Here is a 21085-nt window from a genome sequence, read left to right as displayed (position 1 = left end):
AATTCATAGGTCAGATTAATCTGATGTTAACTTGTTTTGAAAATAGTGCCCTACTGTCAAAATTATATGATCTTGCATTTAAATAGTGCTTTATTATTTTAAAGATACTTTCATACCTCAATCACATTTAGTGATTTCAATAGCAGTTTTTAGTATTCTGGTATGCTTACCTCTCTTTAAATGCCCAAAATCCTAGCATCACTGTTGTCATAATTCTGTTATTCTGGTATTAAAAAAATAAAAAATCTAAATTATTTACATCTTGAAATAACTATAATTCAATTACTCAATTTACTTAAAAAATCACATATAATATGTGGTCTAGACAGGCTCTCACTTGGGCACACAGCAAAAAGAAACCAATTATTGCAAGAAATAATTCTTAGTCCAGAATAAAGTTTCTGGTCCAGCAGAATACGACTATCAAAGTACTAAAGTTGATATAAGTAACTCTGCACTGTAATCTCCAGCTATACATGATAAAACTAATGAAGATGATGAAAACTAGAAACATTTTTTGAAACAAAAACTATATAGCTCTCTATAAATTAGAAAAAAAACCTAATCCTAGTCAAAAGTCAAAAGGTGCTTTATAAATATCTCTACAAGGTTATTAAACAAGAGATGGGATTATTCAAAAGAAGTCAAGGAAATACTGGGAAGTAGCATATAAGCTTCATTGTTCTTTTGACTAGCGTAGTATCTGAAAGAGCTTCTTAGTTGGAAAATTATGCTAATAATATACTCTTGACTCAACAATGGCACTAATGACAATGCATTTTGATGTTTAAGATCATATTTTCTAAGATCAAATAATATTCCATTAAAATTTATCTGCTAGTTTATATTAAAAGGTTAACATATGTTTAACTTTTTTTTATAACAGCTTTATTGAGGTATAAATCACATAACATGCAATTAACCCATGTAAGGTGCTTTCCATGCTTTTTGGTTCATTCATGAAGTTGTACAACTATCACCATGATTAATTTTAGAACATTTTCATCACCCCCCAAGAAACCCTATACACATTAGCAGTCATTCTCCATCACTCACCCTTCCCCTGGCCCTGCCAGCCTTCAGCTACTACTATTAATCTACTTTCTGTCCATATGGATTTGTCTATTCTCGACATTTCATATAAATGGAATCATACAATATGTGATCTCTTATGACTGGCTTCTTTCACTCAGAATAATGTTTTCAAGGTCCATCCATGTTGTAGCATATGTCAGTACTTCATTCCTTTTTACTGCTGAATAATATTCCATTGTTTGGATATACCACAATTTGTTTATCCATTCTTCAGTTGATGGACATTTGGGTTGTTTCCACTTTTTAGGTATTATGAATAATGTTGCTATAAACATTTGTGCACACATTTTTATGTGCACATAGGTTTTCATTTCTTAGGGCTGTACACAGAGGAGTGGAATTGCTGGGTCACATGGTAACTCTATGTTTAACATTTTGAGGAACCAGCAGACTGTTTTCAGAGTGATGGTGCTACTTTACAACCCCACCAGCAGTGTAAGAGGGTTCCAATTTCTCCACATCATCATTATTATTCATTAATATCTGTCTTTTTTATTATCACAACATTTGTTTTTATAAATGGTACTTTTTAATATTTTGTAATATATTTAGACATTAAAATTTTTTAAATATATTAAATATTGTTTACTGATATTTTGCTTTATGAATTCTGAACTCTTCAAAGAAACCAAATATTGATATTAATACATATTTCAGTATTAAACAAAACAGAGACCCCAAACTATCATTTTTGCACTGATTATGTCAATAAATAATTGCAAGTCCTCATAAAGCTTTACATGACAAATTACCTTCAGAGCTTAGTATTAGGGACAGCTGTTTCTCCACTTGTATATTTCCTTATACAAAAAAATGAGAGCTGTGTAACTCACTCTTTCTTTGTGCTGATTACTAGAAAGCTTAAAGATAGAGCTTTTTCTTAGTTGGGAATCTTGCAAAACTTTAACTTTTATTTTTATCTTTTATCTTATGTCTTGTTTTTATATCTCTATATTTAGTAAAAGGTAACACAATCCTTTTTAGAGAGAAAATAGGGTATAAAGAAGTAAACAAATACATATGTAGTATCTAGTAATTATTTAATAAAATGAGTCATGGTACCTGATATCTATAGTTAGCTTAAGAACGGGGGAGAGGGACTTCCCTGGTGGTGCAGTGGGTAAGACTCCACGCTCCCAATGGAGGTGACCTGGGTTCGATCCCTGGTTAGGGAACTAGATCCCGCATGCATGCTGCAACCAGGAAGTCCACATGCTGCAACTAAAGATCCCGCACACCGTAACGAAGGTCCTGCGTGCTGCAACTAAGACCTGGCGCAGCCAAAATAAATAAATAAATAAATATTAAAAAAAAAAAAGAACAGGGGAAAATATTTCCAAACAGTTTCCATTTGGAATAATTTATAGGAAGTTACTTTATATTTCGCTGCATTACTTTTTTTTTTTTTAAAGGAATTCCTTTATTTTTATTTATTTATTTATTTATTTATCTATGGGTGTGTTGGGTCTTCGTTTCTGTGCGAGGGCTTTCTCCAGTTGCGGCAAGTGGGGGCCACTCCTCATCGCGGTGTGCGGGCCTCTCACTATCGCGGTCTCTCTCGTTGCGGAGCACAGGCTCCAGACGCGCAGGCTCAGTAGTTGTGGCTCACGGGCCCAGTTGCTCCGCGGCATGTGGGATCCTCCCGGACCAGGGCTCGAACCCGTGTCCCCTGCATTGGCAGGCGGACTCTCAACCACTGCGGCACCAGGGAAGCCCCTGCATTACTTTTTAAAGTCACATAAAAGAATTATTTGTCTATATGAAACGCATGCATTCTTCCTTAAAGAAAAAAAGTGAGTATCTATAAGTAGTTATAGAAATACATTCGGCATCCATTACTGGTGATACTGAATAGAATTTAGGTTTTGGTGCCAGAAACTATACTTACCTCTGAGTGATTTCTGTAAAGTTAAAGTCCAATAATTTCACTTATTAAGTTAGGGGAAAAAATCATATGTATCATCCAGACCTAGGTGACAGTAACAAAACAATCTAAACACAAATAGGAGAATTGAATAAAATTTTTAATGCCTTAAAAGAACACTTCTTGTACCCTCATTCTATTTCCACTCTAGACTTGAGTATCATGAACACTTGGCAAAGTTTGGTCCAAAGGGCCATCACTATAAATTAATAAACATCATAAAATGACTTAAATTACCACGTGCTGTGTCAGGACCTTGCAGTTGAGTAAGTACTGGTTTTCTAGAATAGTAAGAAACCTTAGCAATTGTATAGTTTGCCTCAGTCATTTTACAGATGTGGGAAATGAAGATGAGGTGAAAGAATTTGCCCCAAATGTCCTAAGTTCACAGCAGGGTGGGAACTATACCCAAGCTGATTCCTGTTTCCACAATACCATGATAGTTCAAAGTTTAAAATGCATCTGATTTGCAGCTTTGTTTAAACCTTGAGTTTTAAAGAGCTGAACATGATATAGCGTAAAATAGCAAAAAGTTTTGATGAACTCACATTTTTAGCTAACAGCCAACTAGAATACAAATAAAATAGCAATGTTACTATCAGAGCAGATCATGGGTATATTATTAAAAGCAAGTGTAATGATGTCAACCTTAAGGCTTTCTAGGATATTTTTAAAATGATAAGAATGCTATTAGATGGTATAGGGTCACTTGAGAAAATTACTTTCATACAGACAGAGGAACAAACTTCTGGAAGAAGAGCTAGAGAGAAGTTTGATAGCTCTTTCTTATCTATCCCAATCCCTGAAAAGTGTGTGGAACGTTAACTTCACAAGTTGAATATGACAGATGAAGAAAGGGAAGAAATAGTAAACCACCCAGTTCTGGAATCACAGATTGAGTTTTGGAAGATGGTTTGATCTTGAAATCTTTTTTACTGGTCGTCTCATGGCATTCATTGTCTTCTGATTAACTGAATTACATCTTCCCCTGAAATAAAATAAGTGTTAATCGTGACTTTTCAGTCACCGTTGTGTACAACAAAAACATTGTATGTCACGTGGGGAGGACTGTATATTTCACCTAGTTGACCCAGCTCACAGTCCTTCATAAAGAAATTCCCCTATGCAGATTTTCTGCTTACTGTATAATCCTAAACAGCCATATGTTACACCATATCATCTCATCAAGCTAGAGAGGCAAGTAGCTCAAGAGCAGATAATCCAAAGGCTTGGAAGCAGCCCATGAGGTGGCCTAATGTGGAGAGCTTTGTCCAAAGAGGGATGAGATGGACCATTCTGATACTTGCCTCTGGAAACGTAAATTAAAGCTAGGAAAATACACAGAGAGAGGCCATGAAGTAGAGAAGGGACAAGATGGAAATAAGGATCCATGAGTAAACCAAAGATATGTGACCTAAAATTACAATAAAATTGAAACTATGATATATACCAAGGTCTGTGATATAAAAGTGATATAGAAAGTGAAGATAGCAGTTGGTAATGAGAAGAAAAATGAAGTGGAGAATAAACTAGGGGTCTATTATACTACAAATAGTAATAACACCATTTTTATAGCTCATAATCTGTGTCAGGGACAGTTCTAAATTTTATTTATTTATTTATTTATTTATTTACTCCTATCAACTTCACAAAATCCCTACGGTATAGACATTATCATTAGCCCTGTTAGATAGAAGAAAGAAACAAAGTTATATAGTTAGTAAGTAGATCTGTAATTTGAATTCAGGAAGTCAGAGTTCAAAGTCTGTGCCTTTAATTTCCATTCTATATGGCAAATCACTAAAGTGATGAACCATGAACATCTGCTAAGGTCTTTAAAGCTTCCCTGAATTCTAATTCTAATATCTGTGGGCCCAGTTATATTGGAATTCCTGTTCTTGAATTTCCATGGGATCACCTTTCCCTTATTGACTTATATATCTTTATAAAGCCAACTTCCCCGTATGCTCACTTGATGTAGTAAGAGCCAGCTTCAATTCCCTGCAAGGTGCTTTAAAAAATATTTTTCTCAGGGAGTGATGTCAGCAAAAATGACGGAATAGAGACCTCCAAAAATTACTTCCTCCATAAAAGCAATGAGAAAATCGGCAAAAATGGTCAGAAGCAACTTTTTCAGAAGTCTAAAAATTAACCAAAGGCTTGCAGTAATCCTGGAGAATTTAATAAACACACACACACACACACACACACACCTGAAACTCAGCAAGAACACTGAGCTTTGTAATATTTTAACTTGCCCTACCCTGCTTTCCTCAGCTCTGTGGTATTGCTGTGAAGAAATTGACAAACTAATCCTAAAATTCATATGGAAAATAAAGGGACTCCGAACAACCAAAACAATCTTGAAAAAGAAGAATAAAGTTGAAGCACTCAGACTCACTGATTTCAAAACTTTCTGAAAAGCTAGAGTCATCAAGACAGCATGGTACTGGCGTAAGGACAGACTTAGAGATCAATGGAATAGAACTGAGAGTCCGGAAATAAACATATGTTTATGGTTAATTTTTTAAAAGGGTGCCAAGGCAATTCAACTGAGGAAGAATAGTCTTTTCAGCAAATGGTGCTAGGACAACTGAATAGACACATGCAAAAGACTGAAATTGGACCCTTATTTCACACCATATATAAAAATTAACTCAAAATGGATCAAAAAGGAGCTAAAACTATCAAACTCTTGGAAGGAAACCTGTATAAATCCTTATGTTCTTGAATTAGGCAATGATTTCTTAGATACGATACCTAAAGCACAAGCAACCACTAAAGTGATCCTAGGAAGCCAATATCAATTGGACTTCATCATCATCAAAACTTTCAGTCTTCAAAGAACATCATCAAAAAGAAAAAAACCCCCAAAATTGGAGAAATTATTTGCAAATCATATATCTGATAAGGTCTAGTAACCAGAATATATAAAGAACTCTTACAACACAACAAAATTAAGACAAACAACTTATCAATAATTGAAAAATGGGCAAAGGACTTGAACAGATATTTCTCCAAAGATAATACACAAATGGCCAGCAAATGCATGGGCACTAAGTATCTAACGAGGGTCCCTGGAATACAAAACTTTACATGTTGTCACAACTCATTGCTGGAGGAACTAAGTCTGTTCCTATATGACTCCACTGGGGGACTTTTAGACGCTTGTGCCTGGTTTCCTCCAAACTTCACCTCATACACCCTTTTCCTTTGATGATTTTGCTTTGTATCCTTTCGCTGTAATAAATCTTAGCTGCGTGCGCAAATAGATGCTGAGGCCTGTGAGTTGTTCTAGCGAATCACGCACGGGAGTAGTCTTGGGGCCCTCCCAACACAGAACTATAGTAGTTTCCAGAGGGAAGTCCTTTTCCAGAATTTACTTTAATGTTTTAACTACACTGTATTTCCATTGATGAAAATGTACAAAGATAATGAATTATAATTTAAAGTATTTATGACTACTCAAGGAAGAATACTTATCAATCTAGCCAAATATTGAACAAAATGTTGCTTTCCCATGAATTTTCACCAAAGAAACTTGCTTTATGGCATGCACCTTGAATGCCTGTATTTGAAAAGGATTCTGATCTATAGCTAATTTATATCTTCATTTACAATTTTTATATCGTTAAGTTATATATGAATATATTCCCTATGTGAGGTAAGGTTATAAAAGACAAGGATTGCCTGAGTAATTCTTCTGTACTTAGTACAGGACCAGGAAAAATCATGTGTAGATATAACCTCCTAAACTCATAAAATATTCCTCTGTTCTTTATTCATTCTCAATTATTTTTGTTCACATAGGAAAATATAGTTTAAACTGCACTGGCATCTACATTTATTTCAGTGTCCATATTTCCTCACTAAAAAGGTTAAGGCTGATAATTTAATTGGATTTATATCATTGTTAATGGTGTAGTTGTACGCTCTACTTGGGAACAGTATTATTCTAGCTTGGAAAACAAGATCTTAGCATGTTTGAGGATGAAAAGCATTCCTGGAACCTACAAAATATATATAAATGGTGAATGGAGAGAACAAACTTCTTTAAGTTCTCTTATCATCTGCTATTTTACATTGTTGCTATAAAATCTGGACGTTCAACTTCCAAAAATACAATGGACACCTGTTTTGTGAGTACCATTCACATGTGAATATAATTAATTAGAAAGGAAAGATATAGTTAGACTTAAGTTTTCACTGGATTCTCTTTCATTCTAGGCAGTTGATCCATCTGTTGCCTTTTATTTATTTTTATTTTTTTATTTTTTAAAGGGATTTAAAAAAATGTAATTGAAGTATAGTCTACAAACACAAAAGTACACATATAATAAATGTACAGCTTGTTAAATTTTCATAACCTCAACACTTCCATGTAAGTAGCATCCAGATTAAGAAATAGTACATTATCAATACCCCAGGAACGCCTTATTGTTGTGTGTTTTTTTTTTAACATCTTTATTGGAGTATAATTGCTTTACAATGGTGTGTTAGTTTCTGCTGTATAACAAAGTGAATCAGCTATACATATACATCTGTCCCCATATCTCCTCCCTCTTGCATCTCATCTGTTGCCTTTTAGAAACTTGGTAGAGCCAGAGACCTGAAATACAAATAGTTGAGTATTTATCCTCTTATTTCATGATTGCTTTCAGAGATAAGAGGAATGGTCAATTCCCAATTAACTCTTTCCTAGCCCAGGTCCTTTTGTAGCATGACTAAGAGAAGCTGAAGAATAATGGGAAATTCTGGCCTTCTCCAGTATTATCAGGCTTCTAAAGATTCTGGAAACCCCTCTATCTCAACACCATAGTCCATGCAATTTTTAAAATAAATATAGAGTAAATTATGAAAATCATATCATCCATTTGGTAAAGACCATTAAAAGTTTTTACAGACACTAAATATAAATAATATATGTACTCTGCCGTTAGGGTTGATAAGACAATAGGAGCTGTAGGTATCTTGAAATGGAAAGACAAGATCAGATTTTCATTTATTGTCTATTTTTAAATTCCTCCAGGATACAAAAGTGGACATGTCTTGTGGGTGGTGTAAATATAATCTGCAATTCAGGAAAAATTGAGGCTGATGACCTTAGAGATGGTAACTGAAGCCATGAGTAAATGAGATCGTTTGTTAAGAGCACACAGAGAGGGCTTCCCTGGTGGTGCAGTGGTTGAGAGTCTGCCTGCCAGTGCAGGGGACACGGGTTCGAGCCCTGGTCTGGGAAGATCCCACATGCCGCGGAGCAACTGGGCCCGTGAGCCACAACTACTGAGCCTGCGCGTCTGGAGCCTGTGCTCCGCAACAAGAGAGGCTGCGATAGTGAGAGGACCGCGCACCATGATGAAGAGTGAACCACCCCCCACCCCCCGCTCTCCGCAACTGGAGAGAGCCCTCGCGCAGAAACGAAGACCCAACACGGCCAAAAATAAATAAACAAAGAAAGAATTATTTAAAAAAAAAAAAAAAAAAAAGAGCACACAGAGAGGTAAGAGAGTTGGTGATATACACTTGGAAAAGCAACTTTTAAGGGATAAGAGAATCACTAAAGATAGGGCCATCATTTAAACAACAGGAAAACCCAGGAAAATATCCTGTCATGGAAGTCAAGGGGGGGTGGGTGATAGTTTTAAAAAGTGAGCACAGTTAGCAGTATGAAACGCCTCAGACATGTCTGCTACCAGGAGGCTTGAAAAGGAGTCATTGTATTGTATTTGGCTATTGAGAGATAAACTGTGTCAGAGAGATAAACTGTTGGGGGCAGAAGGCAGCTGAAAGAGGTCGAGGAGTGAATAGCAAAGGCAGTGAGTGTATCCACTCTTTCATGAAGTTTAGCTGAGAAAAAGAAAGCTAAGGTAGTAGTTTTATGAGGATAGGGCAAAATAGAAGTTTGTTTTTGTTGTATTTTGGTGGAAGAGATGAGCATGCTGCAGACAAAGGACACACCACAGTCAGTGGAGGAGAGATGGAAAATATGAGAAAATAATTATGAAATGAGTCCTAGAGGCAGCAGATAGACTTGGGAAGAAGTATGGAATCCTTTTTCTTTAAGGCAGAAGGAGGAACAGGAAAGATGGATAAAGATGTGAATACATTTGAAGGCAAAAGGGAAGACAGTTGGATTTCACACCTGATGAACTCTTTGCTTTGTGAAGCAAAATGTTAACTAATTTTCTAAAAGTGTCAACTTTGGACCAGAAGATGGAATTCATTCATTTATTCACTCAGCAGATGTTATTGAGCATCTTCTATGTGCTACCACTACATTAGGCACTGGGGTACAAGGACAAATTTTGGTTCTTACAATCTATTGGGGAAACAGCAAACTAAATAGATTGTACAATTTGCTGCCTTAGCAGAGGTTTGCATATGTGCTTTGTAAGCATACAACAGATGCAACTAATTCTGGCTTTAGGGGGATCCACATGGAATAGTAGCCAATTAAGAACTAGGGAAGGGACATTCCAGACAGAGGAAGCAGCACAGGCGTCAACGTATAAAGCAGATGATAGACGCAGGAATCACATATATCATTGGTCTGGCTGCAGTACAGGGCGTAAGTAAGGATATAGCTGGAGAGGCAGGCACTGCGTGTCAGACAGGACCTTGTAAAACACACTGAGCAGCTTTGCTGAGATCCTTTGGACAATGCAAAGTCACTGAAGTTTTATACCAGGAACAACGCCTCACCTGTATTTCAGAATGACTGCTCAGAGAGCAGAGAAGAAAAATGAGTACGGTGAGGACAAGACTAACAGCTATGCTGTTGAGATTATATCTCAAGTCTACATTTAAACCTGGGAGCTCTATTTTCAAATGAACAATAACAAGATAGAGTTGTCCAAAAAGGCAACGAAACAGCTGGTTAGTCTAGAACCTATGTCATGCGGAATGGCTAATGTAACTTAATATTTTAGCTTAGGGGGTAAAAAAAGCTATGAGAAGACGCAGAGCTGTTTTCAAATCTTTGAAAAGCTGTCGTATAGAAAGAGTGTAGACTTCCTCTTCAGAGGATGGAACTAAAAGCAACGGGTTTTAAGGAAGTTTCAAAGAAAAAGAAGAAGGAGCAGAAGTTTCAAGGAAGAAAAATAAGGAGTTGATGCTTTAACAAGCCTAAAAATTAGAATTGCCTTACAACCAAACAGAGCTGCCTTAGGTGCCTTATCTGGAAACCAAAGCATTATATTCAAAAACTCTCAGATGCATTGCTAGAATTCTCTGTTTGTGGGAATAGAAGTTAAGTTTATTGTGTGTTTCAACAAGCTCTAGTCAGTCTTTCTGCCTGACTGTGAAGTATACAGTGCATTGTACAGGCATACCTCACTTTACTGCACCTTGTTTTATTGCACTTCACAAATAAATCTGTAGAAATTTTTCTAAAAATTCGAGGTTTTGTGGCAACCCAGCACTGAGCAAGTCTATCTGCACCGTTTTTCCAATAGCACTTGCTCACTTCATGTCTCTGTGTCACATTTTGGTAATTCTTGCAATGTTTCAAACTTTTTCATTATTATTATTATATAATCTGAGAAAAGATTCCTTTCAAAATATTACTGCTCATTGACAATGCACCTGGTCACCCCAGAGCTCCGATGGAGATAGACAATGATTGGTTTTCATGTCTACTAACAAAACCTCCATTCTGCAGCCCATGGATCAAGGAGTTATTTTGACTTTCAACTCTTACTACTTAAATGCATTTCGTAAGGCTATGGGCTGCCATAGATAGTGATTCCTTTCGTGGATTTTGGTAAAGTAAATGGAAAACCTTCCGGAAAGGATTCACCATTTAGATACCATTAAGAACATTCATGATTCATGGGAAGAGGTCAAAATATCAACATTAAGAGGAGTTTGGAAGAAGCTAATTCCAATCCTCGTGCATGACTTTGACAGGTTCAAGACTTCAGTAAAGGAAGTAACTTCCATCTGATGGAAGTAATGAGAGAACTAGAATTAGAAGTGGAGCCTGAACATGTGACTGAATTGCTACAATCTCATGATAAAACTTTCACGGATAAGGAGTTGCTTCATGTAGATGAGCAAAGAAAGTGGTTTCTTGAGATAGCATCTACTCCTGGTGAAGACGCTGGGAAGACTGCTGAGATGACAACAAAGGATTTAGAATGGTACACAGATTTAGTTGATAACAGTGTCAGGGACTGAGAGGATTGAGTCCGATTTTGAAAGAGGCTCTACTGTGGGTAAAATGCTATCAAACACCATTGCATTCCACAGAGAAATCGTTTGTGAAAGGCAGCGTCAATCCCTGTGGCAAACTTCACTGTGGTCTTATTTCAAGAAACTGCCACAGCCACCCCACCTTCAGCACCCACCACCCTGATCGGTCAGCAGCCATCAACATCCGGGCAAGACCCTCCACCAGCAAAAAGATTCTGACCTGCTGGAGGCTCAGATGACGGTTAGCATTTTTTTAGCAATAAAGTATTTTAAAATTAAGGTACGGATATTGTTTTTTAGACATAATGCTCTTGCACTACAGTATAGTGTAAACATAAATTTAATATGCACTAGAAACCAAAAAATTCCCGTGATTTGCTTAACTGTAATATTTGTTTTATTGTGGTGGTCTGGAATCAAACCTGCAATATCTCTGAGTTATGCCTATATATCCTTTTTTTAATCTTTCATTTTTAAAAACTGAAATATAATTGATGTACAATATTCTGTAAGTTACAGGCATATAATATAGAGATTGACAATTTTTAAAGGTTATACTCCATTTATAGTTATTATAAAATATTGGCTATATTGCTTGTATATTCTTAAAAAGCAATGTCTTATACATGCTGTAACTTAGAAGAATCCTGAGATGTGGAAACTCAGTTTCAGTCAAAACAGTGAAGCCAGCAGAAATATAAACAGCAGACTCAGCAAAAAGCTCTAGTTATCTACTAAAGAATCAATTATTTATGTATTCAGCATGGGAAGAACTGCAAATCATTCATTGACCTTTCCAGTCACCATAGTATCCACATGGTCAGAACCATTTTGACTATAAAGATTAACAATTCACTCTAGAGTGAAAATCCTTATTAACATTTATACAGGGAAACAGGATTAACATCTTCCTGGGAAGCTGTTAAAATAGGCTTTGATTTTATGTTCAGTGATCCTGTATAATCGAAGTAGGAACTATTCCACCCAAATGATTTTTTCAGATAAACAAAGCTAAAGGAGGATGGCTAATGCAAGTAGAAATTCTGATGCCTCTGTCGCAGAGAGAGGGGCTAGGGAGATCGGGAAAGAAACACAGGAAAATAATATTCACCATTTACTGGAATTTAGAACCAATTATGTGCCAAGCATTTCACTCAGCACTTTACTTACATTATATCTCTAAACCCTCACAAATCCCCTGCAAGATAACTACAGTACCACTGCTTCCCTTCTACAGAGGAAGAAAGAAATTGAGGCCCCAAAAGATTGAACCACAGTTAGGTACAAATCTGATATTCAAATCCAAATCTGCAGTGACTCCAGAGTCTGTGGTCTTTCATCATATCACAGCCTCATAAGGGAGGTGGCATTTTGCTACACCTTGAAGGAAGCAGAACTGGAGTGTAAGAAACAACGTACTCCAAGTAGAGAACATGGTCTGAGGAAAGGCATGTGGGTGCCAGTGCTGCAGGGCTTCCAGCCAAGCACCCAGAACCATAAAGTTTGAAGTGATTGTCCATTTTGTGGCTAAAAGACTACTGTGAGTGATGCTATTCTGTCTCAATTTCCTGCTTACTTTCATTGGCACTAGAAGTCCAAGCCTCCCTTTATCCCCTATTGCCCTGACTCTCATTCTCAAGTTGCTCTATGCATCCCCTTGTCAGCTCCAATCCCCAGTGCTAACTCCTTTCCTCTCAGTCCTTTCACTGAACCTCTGGAGACTCCAGATCAGTGATTAGCCGATTACCTTTATGGCAAAACCAGCCCTCAAGGTCCTCTACCTCCTTGCCTCACGTAGCTATGTCCTGACGACTCCAGCCCTCTTTCTGGCTCTTCTTCCCTTGACTATCTCTGTTGAAACTCTTCAGAGCTATATCTAAGACTATCTCTTCTTTTCACGCTGTGTATTCTCCCTGATGCATTTCATTCATTCACATGGTGTCATTTACCATCTCTGTGCTAATAAGTTCTAAATCCATATCTTCAATCCTGATCTTTTTTTTTTTTTTCTGAGATTCATATATCCAACTGCTCTTTGGACACTTCCATTTGGATAATGCACACTGAAAATTGAATTCATATCCTAAACTTAAAACATACCAAAATAAAGTTAATAAACATTAAATATTTAAATGTCAAATATTAAGCCATATAAGTACTAAAGAGATGTGATGAATGTTATGAAACACTGAGGTGAAGACAGTCTTTTAAACTATGACATAAGAAGCCATAAATAAAAGATAGGTCTGACAACATCAAAACAAACTCTATATACAACAACATCATAAATAAAATGAAAAAGCAAATGAAAAACTGGAAAATATGTGCAATGTCTTTCATAATTCACTGATCACTTTCCTGTCCTGCCATTTATAAGTACACACTTTCTAGCAATAGCAATGTTGGGTCTATCTTAGACTTCACCATGCATAACTATGAGGTAAAATGCCTTAAATTTCATGACAGCAGAGGGATAACCACTTATTTGTTTGAATTCTAGCAATTACAAATCAAACTAAAAGAACAGCTAAGGAAGCAAATATGCAAAATACACTCTTAATATGGGAAACTTATATCTCATTTTTACCTTTTTATAAAAATTATATATTTTCCTTTTCACCCTCCATATACAGAAACTTGGTACCTTTGTTTCCCATAATTCCAACAGCTGTTTCCCTACCAATCAAAAACTAGAAAAGTAAAAAACATAATTTACATTAAGAGGAAACTCTTAGAACTTGGAAGTAAAAAAAACAAAAGTTACCTGAGACCTTTCGGCAAGGTATGTACAGTGCTCACGGCTGGTCTTGTGGTAACACTAGGTGAAAGATACAGAAGTAAAGAATCCAGCATCAGAGAAGATTTACAATACTAGCGAGACTACTGCTAAGTTCAGTTTATGTCGCTATGCTTTTTTAAAGTGGTGTACAAAATACTTTTGTAAGTATATTGTGAGAATTATATAGTAGGTTTGTAGATAACATACTAAAAATCATGGCAGTTCCAAAGGGACGTCTCAGTATAGAATAAAAACAAACCTTTGACTCTTGTTCCAGTCTCAGTGCAGAGTCTTTCACTCGATTTTCAAGACTCCTTTTTTCTTTCTCTAGTTGTTTAAGCAATGTATTTAAGGCTTCCTGAAAGTATAAACAGTAAATTTTTACATGTGCTCACATTCTAAATAACAATAGATATGACCACCAATTTCTTCATTGGCAAATTCCTTCTACTCTGTATCAGTCTGTGATTTCAGAAGTCTTTAATATGTACCTTTTCAGTAATAGTAATAGTAATAATTACAATATTCATTGAACCCTAGCAATATGCCATGTGCTAAGTGCTTTCCATAGATTATTTCATTTAATTCTTATTATAGCCATGGAGATGGCTAATATATTTATTTCCATTTTATTGTTGAGAAAACTGCTAGAGGTTAAATAATTTGCCCAAAGGCACAGAGCTAATAAATGGTAGAGCTGGAATTAGAATCCAGGTAATCTGACTCCAAAGACAACACACACTAACAATTATTGTACGTGTATTCATAAGATTGTTACCAGGGTAACAAAAGCAGAGTGTTAGAACAGGCGATAAGGTTGATAATGAGGGGAATTATGAAAATATTGTAGAGTAGGACAGTTCTGGAAACTAAGACATCAATCCATCACAAATACCCCTCATCACAAATAGCTGACGCCGAGTAGAGAAGAAGGTTAGCCAAGTGACAGAGCAATAATGCACTACACTGATTTGGTTTAAAATTTTAATTCCTAAACTAATAACTGATCTTTTCCAGTAACTCCAATTATTTCCCATATTCTTACATGTTAGATATTAAAATCACCAAGTCAAATTCTACACAACTCTTGTTGGTCATGATCTAGGTCACTGAATTTATTAAAAGAAGCATTCAAATAAAAATGGAAGCTGCCGATTTAAATCTCCACAGAGCAAACTGCAAGCTATTTTAGAGCGCATACCCTTCTCCTGAAACACAGCTCATTCTCGAAAAAATTTGCTTATTCTCTCTTAGATACTTGTTAATAACTATTAGAAGTGTAAAAATTGTATTAATAGGAATAATTAGGTCAGCTGAAACAGGGCAATTTCTAGTCTCTAAAAATAATAGCAGTGATAAAACAAATCCTTTGGAAGTGACAATTCTCCACTATGCATATTTGCTTAACATCCCTGTTAAAACATGATCAGTGATATTTCTCAGGCAGGCATTATTTGTCTTCAAAAATTATGCACTGGCGTCCTGAATGGTTTTCAATCCCCCTCCCCCAAATACAAACTTGCTCCAGAGGAAAATCAATGAAAGCCCTGTAAATACAAGAGGATAAACCGACTGAGTTCGCTATAGAAAATCAAACCCTTATGAAATAAACCAGTGCTCAAGGATGACAGTTTTTGAAGGGACAATCAGGGAGTGATGGATGTAGTTCAAAATTTTGCTGCATAGACCCTTTCTCCAAGGATTCCAAGCTTAGCTTTCCATAGTAATATGCTTCACTTACATCGTTTGTTAAATACACTTTTAGAGACGTAAAATAGGATCTAACCATTTTTAATATTGAGTCAATGGGAAAATGCACTCCAAATTCTAAAAGGAATTAATTTACAAATAAACAACTGGAATAAAATTATTTTTATATTAATGAGATATGGTCCAAAACTGAATGAGATATGGTCCAAAACTCTAGAAGCTCATACAAGAAATGTAGGTAGGAAAGACATAAATTCAAGAGCTGAAGCAAAGTATTTGAGCAATAAATAAGAGGCAAGGTAAGATAACTAGGGAAGGCCTTGGTTAGCAAAGCCTTGGTATGCTAGTTTCAGGAGTCTACACACTGGGAGCTATTGAAAGTTATTAAAGAAGTGACATGATGAAAGCAGGGGTTTAGGAATATTAATCGAGTGGCAGTTTCTATGACAAAAGGATGATTTCTGTTACTTGTTAGTGCGGATGTGCCGTTTTAACCTTTGAGGTTTAAGCATTTTTAATATGCTTTCTCTGTGTTAGAATATATCTTGCTGCTCTTCCCATGCAGACTGGATTCCTTGTCTTGTCTCCTAATTTTACAATTCATTTATTTATTAAAAAATATTCATCAAGCACCTCCTATGTGTCAGGCATTGTGGTAGGGATACCACAGTGAGAATAGCAAACCCAGGACCTATCTGCATGAAGCTCAGAGTCTAATAGGGTGCCTATTAAACCACCAATGTGGTTTACATTGGTGAATGTTACATGTAAGCTTGAGAAGAATCTGTATTCTGCTGTTGTCGGATGGAATATTCTATAAATGTCAATAGATTGAGTTGATTGATAGTGATGTTCAGTTCAGCTATATCTTCATTGATTTTTCTGCCTTCTTGATCTATCAATTGCTGACAGGAGGTGTTACGTCTCTAACTTTAATAATGGATTTGCCTATTCTTCCTCCAGTAATTCATCACATTTACCATATAAGTGCTCCTATCAGTTTGTGTTTGCAGCAGCTTCTGTTCCAGGTTAAGCAGATCTCGGTGACTGTCTGGATTTGTCTATTCATACAGATTTTTGGATGGGAATTTTTCCTGCAAATTCAGATTTCTAAGGAGTCAAGAAGAGTCATTGATTTTCAGGTTATCCACCTTTTTGTGTTGTTATGACAAGATTGATGACTCCCAAGCACTATACATATTGGAGCTGAAACCAGAAGTCACAAACTTCTTGATCCTCTTTTCTAATTGGAATGGAAAGAGTGCATTCTCCAAATCAGTGGCTGCATACCCTTATATCAAAGACTTGTTAGTCTGCTCTAGCAGTGATACCACATCTGGCAAAACAGTTGGTGCTACTAATTAGTTAAGTCTGCAGTAGCCTACAGTCTTTCTCCAAGATACACCTAGTTTTTACAGGGGTCAGACTGGCAAATTAAACAGAGCTATGTTAGGCCGTCTTCCCTGGGATAACAAATTGTTCTTGTTTTACAATTTTGGCCCTGGGTGGGGAAGGCACAATTTCCCACATTTCCATTAGGTTTTCTGCACCATGATAGCTTTTACTTCAGAGATGAGGGCCCAATGGGGGGTTAACTTCAACTGCCAAGTATATCTACTTCAATTATGTACTCAGGGACTGGAAAAATTATCACTGTGGGAGTAGGGGAGTCCGTGGGCACATTGGGCCCAGTGTGATTTGGACTTCAAGCATAGATTGCCATTCTGGGGATCAATGTCAACTCAGACCTCAAAATGTCTGGTTATTTCCTTTCCCACAGTGTACAGTCACCTATAAAAGTGGTCAGAGGTCTCTTCAGGGGAAGCCTGGAGATACTGTCATGATATGTACTTGGACTGATGTTGTGGGGTCCTTCCTTTTAGGAACCCAGCCACTTCTTTGCTCAATGATTTCTGGATCTGAAAATTGGTTCAGGTATGGGAAATGAGCAAAGAACTATATTTTCTATTGGGTTAACTGTCCTCAGCCTCTGCTTCTCCATGCTTAATTTTTTTTAATTATAGCTGTTGAACAGCACCATCATGAGTTGGCTTGGCAGCCAGGATTGGAGGCGAGGGCAGCTCCTGAGGCGGGGCGGGGGGACTGGCTGCCTTGCTGGAGAGAGGCCTGTCGAGCAGCTTCCAGGACAGTGAGTGCTCTAGCCCTTACTAGAGCTAGAGGTGGGCCACCTCTGCCCATCCAGAGGGTCCAGGTGGAGCTGTAGAGTTGACATCATCACGAGCATCCATCCAGCTGTCCTGTCACAGTTTTAGGATCCCTGGTTATCCCCATCAGGGCCCTGCCCTTCACATAACAGGCCTGCTTGGACTGGGCATTCAAATGCCTCTGGAGCTCTGCAGCCCTCACAATCGGGTCTTCAGCCTCGCTGTTCTATTGTGGCTGCCCTTTCACTACTGGTATAGACGGCCTCTTTACAGGCTACCACCAAGGCTCTCTGCTTTTCACTCTTAGATATTAAGCGCTTGCTAACTATTCTCAGCCTCTCATTATCCTTATGAAGGATGACAATACAATTTGGCAATAATCCCGTATTTTCCAAATGCCTGCATCATGGCTTCTTCCACAGTATTTCCCTCCATGAGAACATTTTCCAAGGTCACCATCAGCGAAATCTTTAGCAACTGAACGGCCACACTGAGCCAGGATCTATTGGTGCCACATCTACTAATCAGGACAGCCCCTACTGCCTGCTACATAGTGAGCCAGTGCCAAATCCCATCTAACCTCCTGTTTTCTCATATCACTCCCAGTACCTCTAGTTGTAGATGTGGTCTTCTGAGAAGCAGATACCAAGATGGGGTTAAATGTGAAAAGATTCTATTATTAGAAATGTCTGTGTGAAAGGAAACAGGGAAGGAACAGGAGAGGGCTGGTAAAGTAGTCAACTGTAATGCACGTCTGACCCCCAGTGAAGGGGAGAGGGAGAGAAGGTCCTGGAAGTGGAAGCATCCCAGGCTGGCATGCAGCCTAAGGAAAGTCTGGCAAAGCCAGCAGGGAATCCTTAAGTCAAAGTCACTGACAGTGGGGTCCCATGTTTCCTAGGAATAGGTCTGCCTTGGTATCCCCACTGCACCTGACCATGGGCCTGGAACAGCCTGTGGGAGGTGTGGTCTTGATGCAAAGCAGTGATGGATTTCGAGCCCAACACCAAGGGTCCTCAGTCAGTTACCCTTCCTGTCCTGGGAAGTCTGTCAGGTGCATTCTCTGGGTGGACAGACTGACTGCTTTTCTTAAGGGCATTTCAGTTTTTCAAATGAAGAATCCTCCAACCTCCTACTCTTTGAGGGTTAATCCTAGCTGCTGGTTTTCTGGGAGTAGGGTAAGGTGGGGAGAGCTGAGAGTTCCATTATCCAGATCGCATAATTTCATTTAATTCCATCATTTTAGACCTGTATCTCACTGTCACCCTCATCTGTGCCTGAAGGCCCAAAGTCCAAAACTACTGCAGCTTAATTTTTTTCCAGAAAATAGACGACTGACTGAAGGAGAGTATCCTGGCTACATGGGGTGGCAGAGGGGTCCCAGTAACTAACTGCTCCATGTACATATATATGTTCAATTAATCTCTCAGTTTCCAGCTCCTTCCTCACCTCCACCTTCTTCAGCACATGGTGCTGCCAAGTTCTAAGGCACTAAGTGGGTCTGAAGAGTGACTGCTCTAATTTCACTGATATTCCTCTCGGCAGACACTTTGCTGTTGCTTCCTCAACTCTAAGTCAATGACTATTCCTCCAACTGAGGGTCTTCCAAAATTCGTTAATACATTTGTCCAAACGCATAGAATGTACAACACCAAAAGTAAACCCTAGGGTAAACTATGGAGTTTGGGTGATTATGATGGGTCAATTTAGGTTCATTCTGATGAGTGACGTTGATAAGGGGAACGGCTATGCACGTGTTGGGTAGAGGGTATACGGGAAATCTCCGTACCTTCCTCCCAATTTTGTTGTGAACCTAAAACTGCTCTAAAAAATAAAATGTTATATAAGTAAATAATTTAAAAAATTGCCTAGAGAGAAAATGAGAACACATTTTGGATTTTGCAGAACTACATTAGTCATTAAATACCTTGGACCATTAAAAGCAATACATTTGTGATTCCAATTATAAAATTATTATACACATCAGAAATCCTTGAAAAATTATAAAGTCATACTACAATAACTTTAAGGTTCATTCTAGATTTTGATTCTTTATTTTACTAACTTCAAAATAAACTAGTATTTAAAAACGATTTTATCACAGGCACATAGTCTCTCATCCCATCACTTCCAGTTCATTGGAAGACCCACAACTTAAAGTTCTTGGTCTTTCCAAGGAGCTGGTTTTATCTGATTATATAATCAGTCATCATGTACTAGAAAACTACAGCCTAAAAAGACATCCTAAAGCTACAGCTAAATTGAAGACTCCGCTAGAAACTACCCACCCCACCCCAAATCACACACACACAAAATTAATTCTTCTACTATCATGGAAAAGCTGTTCTGTTTTGTTTTTGAAACTAAACAGATCTTAGCATTCCAAACAGTATCATACTTCACCTATATTCATGTCTTAATTTGCTTGTAAAAAGTCACCTTCCAACAGGAGATTGAAACAACAGGGAAAGAATAAGAAATTTCAGGATACTATTCACATACCTGAAATCAAATATACTTAGATTTTTTTTTAAGTCCCTTTCATCTATACCAAGTGGAAAAGAAGCTCTATTAGCCACTTATTTTTTTAAAACAATTGCAATTACTATACTGAGGAACACATAAAAACTACAAGTTTAAAAAATCACTCTATTGAATGCTCACAAGAGAAAAACCTGAGAATACAATTAATCACAACTCCTAGGTATCTGTACCTCTCAGTGAAAGCAATTGCAACAATGAATGAGCACGGCGTTCTGCATGCTTAAATGCCAAGCGCCCCCTGGTGGACAACACTGTTATTAGATTTATATATAAAATCTGTAACTTTTCTCTGATTTAAGGCTACACCTGTCTCCAAATTAACCATTCTGATCTTTGGGGAGAACACGAATCTGGTGATGCCTATAACATAATACCTCATATTGATTCTACAGACTTAGTTTTTAGCTAACTGAACCTTTAAATGCCTTAAGATTATATTTATAAGGACGTAGTAAGGATTTGAATTTCGGCAAATTGGTTTTCTATGAATTGATTTTCTACAAATTGACCAAGAGTCCTGTAGAGAACTTTAAGGTGAGACTAAATATCTTCCTAAAGAATGTTGCTCTGTTTCCACACGTCCTCCCTCGTGCCTCCGCCCACCAGGCCGTCTTGTTGGCTTTAGGAGCAGGATCTCCTGTGTTCTAACCATCTGATTGACAGAGCATGTGTGCTGGT

General features: G+C 37.4%; 1 protein-coding gene across 1 annotated transcript in view; it reads right to left on the bottom strand.

Moving 5' to 3' along the window:
* The window catches only part of SOHLH2 (spermatogenesis and oogenesis specific basic helix-loop-helix 2), an 88358-nt gene that overhangs the window by 48015 nt on the left and 19258 nt on the right, over positions 1 to 21085 (bottom strand). Inside the window, 2 exon segments of the mRNA XM_082435682.1 lie at positions 13977 to 14030; positions 14251 to 14349. Coding sequence (XP_082291808.1) covers positions 13977 to 14030; positions 14251 to 14349 — 153 coding nt within the window.

The sequence above is a fragment of the Balaenoptera physalus genome (genome assembly GCF_965194825.1).
Source record: "Balaenoptera physalus genome assembly, chromosome: 18".
NCBI lineage: Eukaryota > Metazoa > Chordata > Mammalia > Artiodactyla > Balaenopteridae > Balaenoptera > Balaenoptera physalus.
This window is presented reverse-complemented; position numbering and strand designations above follow the sequence as displayed.